This window comes from Camelus ferus, chromosome 8 (genome assembly GCF_009834535.1).
Source record: "Camelus ferus isolate YT-003-E chromosome 8, BCGSAC_Cfer_1.0, whole genome shotgun sequence".
Lineage (NCBI taxonomy): Eukaryota > Metazoa > Chordata > Mammalia > Artiodactyla > Camelidae > Camelus > Camelus ferus.
This window is the reverse complement of record NC_045703.1, coordinates 7,729,041-7,742,808: the sequence shown is the minus strand read 5'-3', so window position 1 is coordinate 7,742,808 and position 13,768 is coordinate 7,729,041. Positions and strand designations below refer to the sequence as shown.

The 13,768-nt window shown below is 40.8% G+C and overlaps 1 protein-coding gene across 1 annotated transcript in view; it reads left to right on the top strand.

Annotated features, from left to right (window-relative positions):
* Positions 1-13,768, top strand: part of KCNQ5 (potassium voltage-gated channel subfamily Q member 5) — a 434,723-nt gene that overhangs the window by 381,651 nt on the left and 39,304 nt on the right. The window contains exons 7-9 of the mRNA XM_032484438.1: positions 179-274; positions 8,553-8,647; positions 13,402-13,428. Of these exons, the coding sequence (XP_032340329.1) occupies positions 179-274; positions 8,553-8,647; positions 13,402-13,428 (218 nt within the window). The remainder of the gene's footprint in view (positions 1-178; positions 275-8,552; positions 8,648-13,401; positions 13,429-13,768) is intronic.

Sequence of the window (13,768 nt, the reverse complement as noted above, 5' to 3'; positions counted from 1 at the left end):
GATGTTACAATAAGAGGAAATAGTGTTGGTTTTCATAAGTAGTAAGTTTATGGACTGGTGGCTTACTGTTTGTCTTTTCTCAGACTTATTTTAGAGGGATTTTTTTTTTAATATTTGTATCATTTAATGGTGCTTTGGGGAAAAAAAATTTAAGTCCTATTTTTGTATTTTGTTCCAGGGCATTCTTGGCTCGGGTTTTGCATTAAAAGTACAAGAACAGCATCGCCAGAAACACTTTGAGAAAAGAAGGAACCCAGCTGCCAACCTCATTCAGGTAAACGTCAGGATGGTAGGTAGAGGGAAGTTCTGTCCTTGGAAGCGTTTGTGGGGTCAGGTTCCAATCTCTAGATGACATAGCTTAGAAGAGCTACTCTTCTATTTTGTTTTTAAAAAGTGAAGCTAGAACTTAATGTACAGTCTTGGATTTGGGCAAGTGCTCTCCCCTCCCAAACATAAAAATAATACATATGTTCAATAGATGGTCCTCGCTCGATGCGGATTAATTAACCGAGCCAGCAAGCCGGTGCCGAGGTTGGCCGAGGGGTTGCTCCTGGAACGACCACGTCAGCCCTGTGATTGACTTGGTGAAATGTAATTGATCATTAAGTGATGGAGCAGAGCGGGGCACTGTTCCCCGCATCACAGCCACAAACCCTGATGAATGCGGCTGTTCTGAAGAACAACGTATTTATTTAGAACGTCAAGGTTTAGCACTTTCGAAATCACTTTTAATGCCATCTAGAGCGATAACTTGGAATAGTTATCTTATTTTAAAAGCTGGTGGAATTATGGAATCCATCCATGTTTGAGTGTATGAAATAATGGGCATATTATTTGAAGCTAACTCATAACACATGGGTTGCTGAGCGTTTCATTTTCTTGTCAATAACTCAGGAATTGCTTTAGCACTGAAAGGAATGCTTCTCTTTTTGCCTTCTGGATCTTTGGGGAGTAGAACCATCCTAGGAGCAGGATGGTTCTGCTTATTTCAAAATCACAAAATAAGGGGGGAGGGTATAGCTCAGTGGTAGCATGCATGCTTAGGTCCTGGGTTCAGTCCCCAGTACCTCCATCAAATATAAATAAACCTAGTTACCTCCCCCCCCACAAAAAAAAAATCACTAAATATATTTTTCTCTGGATCCACACTGTGAGGTTTACATTTAATTATAGACTAGATGATTATCCAATCTAAACTTCTTCCCTGGACCCCCTGCCTGCCAAGTAGTGGAAGATTCAGAACTCCTAGACCACAGGGCTTTGGGGTGGTGACCTGAGGTGCGAGAGAGTTGTCTTCATGGGATAGTAATAAGAACATTGTTTCAATTTACATTGTAGGTTTGCATGGTGGATTGGGGGTGGGGGTGACCTCGTTTGTTGATCTACTCCTTTTCCTACTCAGTAAACCTGCCTTGGTTTGCTGAGCACACAAAGCATCAAGACCAAGAACAAGTGCATTTGTTTTAAGCCAGAGCTACTCTCTTTCCAGAGGGGCACTGGAGATGCCCAGATTGCTTTGTCACGTGGTCGGCGAGACAACTACATTAACCAGCGTGTCAGGGTTTCAGGAAAACGTTTAAAAGCCCGGCAATGCGGAGGACGTTTGGCTGTGTCAATATCTCCATGTGATTCATTTAAATTAACTTTTTCTTTCAACTGGAGTAGTCTGGGAAAAGAAAGCAGCTCTCAGTAATGTTTTGAATTCCTGCCCAAATGCCACAGCTTTTATTAATAATGCCTAAGACTTTCGAAGGGCTTCTTGGTTTGCAGAGTGTTTCTGATACATTATGTCACTTAATCCTCAGGACAAGCCTGGAAGGAGCTAGGACTCAAATCCCCAGTGTCTGAAACAGAATCCTTTATGCCTTTCAAACAGCGGCACTTACAGCCTCAGAAATACGTTACTGAAGCCTTGGGATGAGCATCTCAAGACACTTCAAGATGGGGATGGTACTGCTCAGTGGTAGAGTGTGCTTAGCATGCACAAGGTCCTGGGTTCAATCCCCAGTACCTCCGTTAAAATAAATACACCTGATTACTTCTGCCCCTCCCCCCCAAAATGAGTAAATAAAAAACAATTTTTAAAAGAAGGGGGTTATAGCTCAGTAGTAGAGTGCACGCTCAGCACATTCAAGGTCCTGGGTTCAAACCCCAGTACCTCCATTAAAATAAATAAATAAATAAGCCAAATTACCATCCCCCCATAAATAAATAAATAAGAAATTTCCACTTTACTTTAAAAAATAGAAACAATGAAAACAAAAAAGCAACAAAAATTTTTTTTTAGTAAAAATTGAAGGGGTTGCCACAGAGAAACAAAAATTAGTAAGAAGTGAGGTGGGGGAAGGGATTGCTGGTTTTCATCCTGAATCTTTTAGTTCTCTGAGTTCTTAAATTCTGTACCTTGAAAAAGACACCAATTCTACGTTAATTATACTTTTGGATGGTGAGCTGAAATTAAAATTTCCAGAAAAGGTCAAATGCGCCGTAATGGCAAGACAGCAAACAATATAAGTGAAATACTCCGTAAAAACTTAATCATCCTGAGGTTGTGCTTATAATTACAGACCAAAGTCTGAGTTTCTTTGGCTGCCTCGAGGACCAGGGTCGCTTGGTAAATGACGATTTGGCTTCCATTTTGCTTCCTGTTGACTTATCCGTGGGAGTAGATGCACTGTGCAGATTAAATCCCTCTGGGCATTCTTTTTTCTCTTGCCAACCACCGTGTGATTTTGGCTTTAAATATAGGAGCATCTTGAGCACATGGCTGTGGCCTTGAGTTTCAGCGGCGGAAGCAGTTACTGAGAGAGAGAGCTCGGACAGGACAAAGTTATTAGGGTGGAGGGGTGAGAGGGCCCCGCTCCCCACCTCCATCCTGGCTGCTAACCTGCCTCGGCCCTGGGACAGACGCCCCTTGCTCCCTCTCTGCTTCCCATTTACAAGACGTTCTTAGGAGAAGAGCAATGAAGGGCATAAGAGCTTAGCTGTTGAGGTCAATTGAGGAAGAGCAAGAAGCCCAGTCTCATTGTTAAGAAAATTTTCAATTTTCTAAGAGTGGCCTCTTTGGCTCCCCATTCTTCAGAGCGTTGGCAAGCAATGTCTTGGTCCCATCTTCTGTCATCTTGTTGTTTGGGATTCTTTTTTGTCATTGTTATCTAGCAATGCCCAGACCTGCTTTGTACTTCTTAGTTCTACCTGAGTCCTGTTTTCAAGTTACCTGAGTTCACATGTATGTGATGCCTTTTATGAAAACTGTCTAATTAAAGCAGCCATCTCAGACAACAAGGACCTACTGTATAGCACAGGGAACTCTATTCAATTTCCTGTAATAACATACCATGGAAAAGAATCTGAAAAGAAAATATATACATGTATTATATGTATAACTGAATCACTTTGCTGTACACCTGAAACTAATGTTATAAATCAACTACACTTCAGTAAAAAGGTTTTTTTCAAAAAAGCAGCCATCTCTGCTGTCAAGGCATGGGAGGGTCTCTGGCCTTCGCTACAGAAGAAGCTGCAACAGTAAACCCATGTGTTTTTAGTGACTAGTTAAATCGCTCTGTAGATTGTGTTGGTGCAATATTTGCAAGAACTAAAATCTCAAGATAATACAATGATAATTGCTTCATTCTCTATAAGATGCCAAGATGCTTTTTGTTAAGTCTTCGCAGATTTTTAGGTTAAATCAACGTGTGAGCAAGGCTCCAGGCCTTGGGAGCCCACTTTAATTATTTAAACCTTCCTTAATAATATAAAAAACCCTCAGGCCCTACCTACCATGTATTTTTCTAGTTTTTTATATCCCTCCTTGAACACTTTACTAAAGTCTAATGCGACGGAATACAGCACGTACCCTAAGAAAACTGAGCGCTGCTGTATAGCCAGCACCTGGTAAAGAAGCAGATGGTGACCTGGATGTCCGCACACTCTCTCTCAACCTCTGTCCCCCATGGGGCCCTGCTTTGCCGTCTCCCAACAGCAGAGATTAGCTTCCCTGTTTTGTACCTTTGTGTCTTGCTGCTCTCCCTCAGTGTTGTTGATGGAAGGGTCATCCATATTGTTGAGCTGCAGTTAAGGTGCACCATGACTCTATCCTCTTCTGTTAGGCTGACATAGCGCAGCTCATCTCTTTACTGTGCTGTTCATCACTGAGCATTTCCAATTTTGCTTTATTAACAGTAGATTTGGGGGGGATGAATTCAAGAATAGTCAGTTTACAATGTTGTATCAATTTCTGGTGCACATTATAATAGTTCAGCCATACGTATACATACATATATTTGTTTTCATATTCTTTTTCATTATAGGTTACTACAAGATATTGAATATAGTTCCCTGTGCTATACAGTAAAACTTGTTCATCTCTTTTATATAAAGTAGTTAGTATCTGCAAATTTCAAACTCCCAATTTATCCCTTCCCACCCTCTTCATCCCCCCACCCCCTGCTGGTAACTATACGTTTGTTTTCTATGTCTGTGAGTCTGTTTCCGTTTTGTAAATAAGTTCATTTGCCTTTTTTTTTTTTTTTTTTAGATTGTCAAGGAATCTCCATACTGTTTTGTTTTCTGTAGTGGCTGCACCAATTTACATTCCCACCAACAGTGTAGGAAGGTTCCCTTTTCTCCACACCTCTCGGTCATTTGCATTTGTAGACTTTTTAATGATGGCTATTCTGAATGGTGTGAGGTGATACCTCATTGTAGTTTTGATTTGCATTTCTCTGATAATTAGCAACGTTGAACATCTTTTCATGTGCCTATTGGTCATTTGTACGTCTTCATTGGAGAATTGCTTGTTTAGGTCTTCTGCCTATTTTAGGATTGGGTTGTTTGGTTGTCTCTTATTAAGTTGTATGAGCTGTTTATATATCCTGGTAGTTAAGCCCTTGTCAGTCACATCGTTTGCAAATATTTTCTCCCAGTCCATAGGTTGTCTTTTCATTATATGGTTTCCTTTGCTGTGCAAGAGCTTGTAAGTTTGATTAGGTCCCATTTGTTTATTTTTGCTTTCATTTCTATTGCCTTGGGAGACTGACCTAGGAAAACATTGCTTTATGTCAGATGACGTTTTGCCCATGTTCTTTTCTAGAAGATTTATGGTGTCCTGTCTTATGTTTAAGTCTTCTAAGCCATTTTGAGTTTATTTGTGTGTATGGTGTAAGGGAGTGTTTTATCTTCATTGATTTACATGCTGCTGTCCAGTCTTCCCAACACCACCTGCTGAAGAGACTGCCTTTTCTCCATTGTATATGCTTGCTTCCTTTGTCAGAGATTAATTGACTGTAGGTGTATGGGTTTATTTCTGAACTCTATTCTGATCTTTATCCATATGTCTATTTTTGTACAAATACCATGCTGTTTTGATTACTGTAGCTCTGTAGTATTGTCTGAAATCTGGGAGGGTTATTCCTCCAGCTTCATTCTTTATCTTCAGTATTGCTTTGGCAATTCTGGGTCTTTTATAATTCCATATAAATTTTAGGACTGTTTGTTCTAGTTCCGTGAAAAAATGTCATGGGTAATTTGATAGGAATCACATTAAGTCTGTAGATTTCTTTGACTAATATGGCCGTTTTAACAATATTTTCTTCTAATCCAAAAGCATGGGATATCTTCACATTTCTTTGAATCATCTTCAGTTTCCTTTATCAGTATTTTATATTTCTCAGCATATAAGTTTTTCACCTCCTTGGTCACTCTGATGCCTAAGTATTTTATTTTTTATGCATTTTAAAAGGGATTTTTTTCCACTTTCCCTTTCTGATATTCCATTGTTAGTGGAAAGAAATGCAGCAGATTTCTGTATGTTAATCTTGTGTCCTACTACCTTGCTGAGTTTGCTTATCAGTTCTAGTAGTTTTTGTGTGGAATCTTTAGGTTTTTCTACATATTGTATCATGTTACTTGCATATAGTGACAATTTTACCTCTCCTCTTACAATTTGGATACCTTTTCTTTCTTTCTTTTTCTTTTTTTCTTTTTCTGTCTGATTGCTGTGGCTAGGACTTCCAATACTATGTTTAATAGAAGTGGTGAGAGTGGGCATCCTTGTCTTGTTCCAGACTTTAGCAGGAAAGCTTTCAGCTTTTCACCATTGAGTATTATGTTGGCTGTGGGTTTGTCATAAATGACTTTTATTATGTTGAGATATGGTTCCTCTATACCCACTTTGGAAGAGTTTATCATGAATGAGTGCTAAATTTTATCAAATGCTTCTTTGTCATCTATTGAGATGATCACATGGCTTTGTCATTTCTTTTGTTCATGTGGTATATCACATTGTTTGATTTGGGATCCTTGTGACTCTGAGATGAATCTGACTTGATTGTAGTATATGTTTTTTTTAATGTACTGTTGGACTTGGTTTGCTAATATATTGTTGAGGATTTTTGCATCAACTTTCACCAAAGATACTGACCTGTAATTTTCTTTTTTGGTGATGTCTTTGTCTGTTTTTGGTATCAGGGTGATGGTGGCTTCATAGAATGGCTTTGGGAGTATTCTCTCCTCTTCAATCTTTTGGAAGAATTTGAGAAGAATCCCATAGATTTTGTATGGTTGTGTTTTCATTTTCATTTATCTCAAAGTGTTTTTAAATTTCCTCTTTGGCCCATTGGTTTTTTAGTAGCATGTCATTTAGTCTCCATGTAATCTTTTTTTTTTCCTTCATTATTCTTTTTGTGGTTAATTTCTAGTTTCATGCTGTTGTAGTCAGAAAAGATGCTTGAAATAATTCCTATATTCTTAAATTTGTTGGAGCATGTTTTATGTCCTAGTATGTCATCTATCCTAGAGAGTGTTCCATGTGCACTTGAGAAGAATGTTTATTCTGGGGTCTTGGATGTAATGTCCTGAAAATATCGATTAAGTCTAACTGTTCTATTATGTCATTTAGGATCTCTGTTGCCTTATTGCTTTTCTGTCTGGAAGATCTGTCCATTGATGTTAGTGTGGTGTCAAATTCTCCAACTATTATTGTGCTCCTGTCAATTTCCCCCTTTATGTCTGTTAGTATTTGTTTTATGTATTTAGGTGCTCCTATATTGGGTGTATGTATGTTAACAAGTGTAATATTTTCTTCTTGTATTGATTGTTTTATCATTATATAGTGTCCTTCTTTATCTTTCTTTATGGCCTTTGTTTTAAAGTCTACTTTGTATGATATTATTATTGCTACCCCAGCTTTCTTGTCATTTCCATTTGCATGAAATATCTTTTTCCATCCCCTAACTTTCAGTCCATGTGTGTCCTTCACTCTAAAGTGAGTTTCTTGTAGGTGGCATTTTTTAGGCTCTTGTTTTATTATCCAATCTGCCACTCTGTCTTTTTATTGGAGCATTGAGTCCATTGACATTTAAGTCCATTGATACTATGAATTATAATAAAAACTTTTCTCCAGGAGAGTGGACTAAACACTTGGTCATCAGAGATGTTTGCAGACATATTACCAAAATTTGTATGGAAAGTAAGTTCAGGCAGTCTCTCAAATGAACAGTTCAGAGAGAAGCTTTTCTAACAACAGCCATCAAGCAGCCAACAAAGGACAGTGGAGGAATTCTAAGACCCAGAGCCAGGCAATCTGAGTCAATGCCTCAACTCTGCCAATCTTGCGTAAAACTCTTAATTTATCTGAGCCTTTATTTTCTCATCTACAAAATAAAGGTCTCAGTCCACACTCTGATTGTGAAGATTACATGAAAATACTTTGTATTTTCCCTGTCAGGTATAATTATATGAAGCAGACAGAGCATATGTTTTACATCAAAGAGCTATAAACATACCCTTAGATCATGACATTAAATTCATACACACTTTCCAATTATATACCTAGAGAACACACTTTCCCCACTTTGTTTTAGCCCTGCCTTTTGTTATCACTGTCTTCATTTTTAGCATTAGATGTATTGCATAGTTCAACTTCAGAGAATTTCGCTTCATCATTAACATGCCCTCGGGGTCATTAGTTTACTAGCTAGTTTACTAGTTAACTTACTAGTTGCATTATGGATTTGCAGGAGTCTTTGGCCTCTATCTTATCAAGTAGTGATTAAAGATGTGCAGTTGGCTCCTGGGAAGCATGGTCACACTCAAGTAGTCACTTCCGATATCTTTCCGTAAGCCATTCCAAAATTGCTCTCTGTTAAACTTGGTATGCTGGTTTTGATGTGAGTTACTTTGATAAGCAGTTCTACTGGTATGGCGGGTTGTGTCTAACAGCTAGCCTAAAATGCCAGTCATGTTCACCCCCTTGGGCGTTTACTGGGGCAAAATGTGACAAGGATAATATTCCTTTTTGTTTTTTTGTTGTGTTTTGTTTTTATTTGGAGTGGGGAGGTAATTAGGTTAATTTCTATATTTATGGTGGAGGTACTGGGGATTGAACCCAGGACCTCGTGCGTGCTCAGTACACACTCTACCACTGAGCTCTACCCTCCCCACAAGGAGATGATTCTTAATATGTCATAAGTTAATAACTTCCCATTTCATTTCATTGTCTCCTTCTCTTTTGTTTTTCTTTTCTATGTCCCCACGTGTGCCGCATGCAGTGCGTTTGGCGCAGTTATGCAGCTGATGAGAAATCTGTTTCCATTGCAACCTGGAAGCCACACTTGAAGGCCTTGCACACCTGCAGCCCCACCAAGTAGGTGTCAGTGCGACAGCTGGTGCTGTCAAGTGTCTTCAAATTTGTAAAACAAGTGTGTGTGTAGATTGGGGCTCCTCTTTTTCTCCGTTGCTCTTTGAGAGATTCAGTCTGTTTAGTAACAACTCAGGCACAAAACTAAATAGATGCAGTATTCTTCCTCACCATCCCTAGACTGGGTTTAAAGATTAAAAAAAACAAACTTTTATAGAGATGTATTTTTACTATTTCATGCTTATTTTCCAATATCTCATTTCCTAAAGCCGACCAGGATTTTAAAGGTAAGTGCTATAGTTCTAGAAAAAGAATGATTAAAACTCCACCCATCAGCTGACCCCAAGCTGGTAGTGCTTTGAGAGCAATGTGTCTTTGTACATGCAAGTCCCTCAAGGTCAGTTCTCACCTAGATCCTCTCACAGGGTGACCCTTGAACTTTCACTTGCAGGTCAAACCAATATCAGTGGCAAAAGATGAGAAGAGGTAGAGTCCAATGAGGTGAAGGGACCAATCAGAGTACGATTTGGAATTAGCATCAAAAATTTAAGTAATATTACTTCCATTCACATTTCATTGGCCAAAGCAAATCACTTGGCTGTGCTTCAGCTCCCTGAGGGTGGGGAGGTGCCGTCCCACACTGCGCTGAAACGAGAGGAGAGTTGGAAAGATATGCCCACATCCTGATGGTCCCTGCTGCCATCTTTAATTCAAAAAACAATCCTCAGCCCTGGAATCCTGGACTCCAGTCCAACTAACAGAACACATGCTAAATCATAATCACCATCTAATTAAAGAAGATCCTCAGGGAATCAACCAAAGCAAGTAAGTTGAGGGAAAGACTTTCTGTGAGTCACCCAGCTGGACCACCATAGTCAGATCCTTGGGTTGTTCAAGTTTTAAAAGGGTTTAGCTGAGTTAGGGTATGTTAGAGTACCTGCTGTGTCATTCATAGCCCAAGAAAACCTTAGTCCTCATAGCTTCATGGGATTCGAGGCAGCTGACTAGGGTGGCTCCATCAGAGAAACTGCTTTCTCACTGATGCACAGAAGAAATCATCTGGGGAAACCTGCATGACTTGTTCCCTGGCACTGCAGTCTCTGAGGAGCTCAGTGATGCTGCAGGTCCCCTGTTAACCCCTGGAATCTGTTTCATTGCTCCCTGTCCTGTCCTGGGCCTGTTTCCCATCCACAGAGTGATGGTCAAGAGCTGGCCAGGATTGCTTCTGAGCCCAAATGGGACACATCTCCTAGAAGTTGGGGTCAAAACGGTGTCAGCACCTGTGACAGAGAGAGTCACTAACCCACAGGATTTTAGAGGGGATGGACCCTAACAAGACAGAAGCGTGGATGTGGCTGAGTGACTGTGTGGACGGGAACCCACCTTTCACTTAGATCTTAAAATTCAGCTAAAATCCCTTTACTGAGTATTAGACAGCTTTCAGAGTTGTAGCATTTTAAAACAAAAAAGGAATATAACTCTTGTGCCGTCCGTTCTTTGGGGATGTGAATCAAAAATGGGAATAGAAATTGTACATGTCTTGTCTTCATGAGAGTTGCTCGGTACGAGTGTAAGAGGAAGGTTAGTAGAAAGAAACAGGAGAAGGTCTCAAGTGACAAGAGAGAGTAGTCTGTTATTTTGTCATACGTGATTATTCGGCGTCCCACTTCCTGCAGTTTGGGTGATTAGAAGTCATCCTGAAGCCTGGAAAAATGATTCAGCAATGACTCCAATTCTCCCAATGCACAAACTGTTATTTTATTCACATTACTTCTCTCTTTTTTCTGATATTTCTCCTATTTTTAGTGGGGTGGGGATGGAGGATACTTTATGCAAACACTTGTCTTCATCCTGTTCCAGTGTGACTACCAACCACCCCCTCACACTCCTCTCCCCACACCCCTCATTAACCTCGGGGTCTCAGCCTTATTTCCTGAATGACAGGTATCTGCCCAGGGAGACACAGCATCACTGGCAATGCTCATGGGAACCTGGTCCTCTTCCTTCAGAGATGCTTTGTTGTTCCAAATTGCAGTGGTTCTAAATCTCTTGTTCTTACTGTTTTTCCTTTGTTAAATCATTAAGAACATGATGATAACTGTGGACTCTCTCCTAAGAAAACTATTCAATGCATTAAAAAAAAAATCAAAACTTTGCCTACGGTTTTGGAGTCACAAAATCCCTGCAGCCAGTTTCCAAATTTTTTTTGCTTTAGAAAGCAATCCTGTTTTAATCAGGTGTGCAGGTCAGTGAAGAGAATAATTTACAATGACTTAAAGGGATATTTTTACATTTATAACTAAGTGGCTTACTGAGCACAGAGTGGTAAAGTAAGAAATAGACCAAAATGTCTTATTTACATAGTGTATTTCCTGTCACATTCAGGGGCTAACAATTTCTGCAGGGAGAGATTGTTCATTCATTCAACAAGTGCTCACCGAGCACTGCTGGAGAAGAAAAAAATGTTTCTCTGCCTTTCTGGGCTCTTCTGTCTGGTCTAAGAATCTAAGAATTAAATAGACATGAGACAGATGAACAGGAGAAAAATCAAACAAAAGTTTAACAACATGTGAACATGAGAAAGATGCAGGAAAACTGAATAACTGGACAAGAAGGCTGAAACCCTCCCCTGAAATACTGTCTTCAGCTAAAGACAGAAGACGATGTTGGAGTAGGGGGTTTGGGGCTTCAAAGGGGAGGACACAATTCACGTGGAGATAGAAAAGCAGACATTTGGTACATGACTGTTTGCTGGGCCTGTGGAGGCACTGGGACAGTCATTGTGATTGGGATACTCTGACCCCCAGCCCTGCTGGTACCCCACCACCACACCTGGCCCATATTCCCTGCAGACCCAACTGGTGGCAGCTCTATTCTGGGGGAACAAGCCCTTTATCTAAACTCTTTTAGGCAGTTAAGGGAGAGATAACAAGAAAAACTTCCCGAGACTTCTGATTCTTAAAAATAATCAGCCTTGAGGGGATGGTCTAGCTCAGTGGTAGAGCAGCACCTGCTTAGCATGTAAGAAGTCCTGGGTTCAGTCCCCAGTACTTCCATTAAAAATAAATAAATAAATAAATCTAATTACCTCCTCCCCCATTAAAAAATAATAATAATTTTTTTTAATTTTTAAATTATCAGCCTAAATTTATCCTCTGGCCAAAGAGACACATTTGAGGTGCCGAATTTGGCTCCCCCTACATCACCTATCCTGTGCACAGCACTGTTCCAAGCACAAGGAATGCCGGTGGCACAAGTGAAAAACAAACAGAATCTCAGGCCTCAGGGAGTTTATGCTCAAGGGACTCTGGAAAGAGACAGTAAAAACAGATAAATAAGAGATGTAACAGAGTAGAGGGTGATAGGTGCCACAGAGGAAAGTAAAGTAGGGAAGGAATTTAGGGAGCCCTGGAGGGTGCGATTTTAAACAGGTTGGGGCGGGGTGGGAATAGCTCAGTGGTAGAGCGCGTGCTTAGCATGCAGCGCCTCCTGGATTCAATGCCCAGTGCCTCCATGAAACAAACAAACCGAAAAAAAGAAAAACACCCAAAAACAAAATAAATAGGTGGTCAGGGAAGAGATCGGGTTAGCAACAGCATCCTCATGGTCATCAGTGATGTTGTTATCCATGGGAAACAACAACCCGTGCTTCTGTTCCCCAGCTTTAGAGCTGCAGCTGGATACTGGGACTCCGCCACCTTGTCTGGGGAGTTGGTTGGAAGAGAGGTGTGAAGACCGTTCATGTGGGGGAAGGGCAGGGGGAGGAGCAGAGAGGGGGAGAAGGGCAGGGGGAGGGGGAGGAGGTGCCGTGCCGCCCAGACCCACTCCTTTCTGGCCTGGAGGTCTCTCACGTGCTCTTTAGAGGTCTTAGCAGTTGTTCTCTCCAAGTTTTGTTTTAACCGCAGAAGGATGCATAAAAGGAACGTATTTCTTGATTTTCATCTTAAAGGGATTCAAGGCCATGTGAGGGTGAGGCCCAGGTAAAGGTGCTGTTTTAGGAAACAAGTCAGCTATTTTATGAAGTTGTGGGGAATTAACAAGCTCCAGAGATGCCATGCAGTCCCTTAAAAATTTGGAACTAAGAGATTGTCTGATCCCAAGAGATTGCCTGATCAGTTTACATGGAAGATTAGGAGCCACGAGAAAGTGAGGGGCCTGCCCAAGGACACACGGGCTCATCAGCAAAGAGCAGGGACCCTCCCCCATGCTGCATAGACTCAGATCTGCTTAAGTGGGTTACCAATCCCAGCACGGAGCTAGCTTCCCTACGTGCCTGGTTTACTCCAAGGGAACTCATACCTTATACAATACAGAAACAAAATTTGCGTCTACAGGTGATTGAGAGTACAAGACTACAGTCACACAGGAACCAGATTAAGAGACCCCCGAGTCAGCCTAAACCCCAGACGCTACAGCGTCAGAGAAGCCAGCACCGCTCTGAGTTTGCTGATGCTGTTGACCAGAACCACTTTTCCTTAAGGGTGGAGAACTTTGACTAATGAGGTGTCTGGAGTCTCGGGTTACTCAGGGGCAATATCACTGTTGCTAAATAAATGCTGCTATCCCAGCTCTGTGCCACCACAGATACAGGTTAGAAAGTTGGCTACGTTTATTGAAAAGAGTGTTGCTTCTGCACATCTTGCTTGAAGTAGATTGACTAAGGTACTAGACTCCCCAGCCTCCCCCTGTGGTCGTTATCAAGTGCTATAAATGTATTCACCAGTTATCATCATTCTTCTTCTGTCTGCACGCACCTGAAGGAAGGAGCAAGGGGAAGCATCAAGCAGGTTTGTGATTTCTATTTTGCTACGTGTTTGTTGATAAATCTGATGCTTAAACTGATGTTATAAATGTGTCTCGTGTGAGTAAAATTGATCAACAAATACAAGATGATTAAAAGTGACCTTTCACAAGATTGCCTGCAAAGGAAGGTTGCTATTTTATCAGCTTTTTTTCTTTTTTTTTTGCCCCCTGGGAGCGTAAGTTTCTTTCCCTAAGTCGTTCCCTGAGTTTTACAATCTGCAGAGCATGGAACATTCTGGGGGGAAAATAATAATTGTGGTCTTTGGTTATTCCTGGCTACTGTTTTCCTAGATGGAAGACTTACCCTAGTATTCAAATCCCATG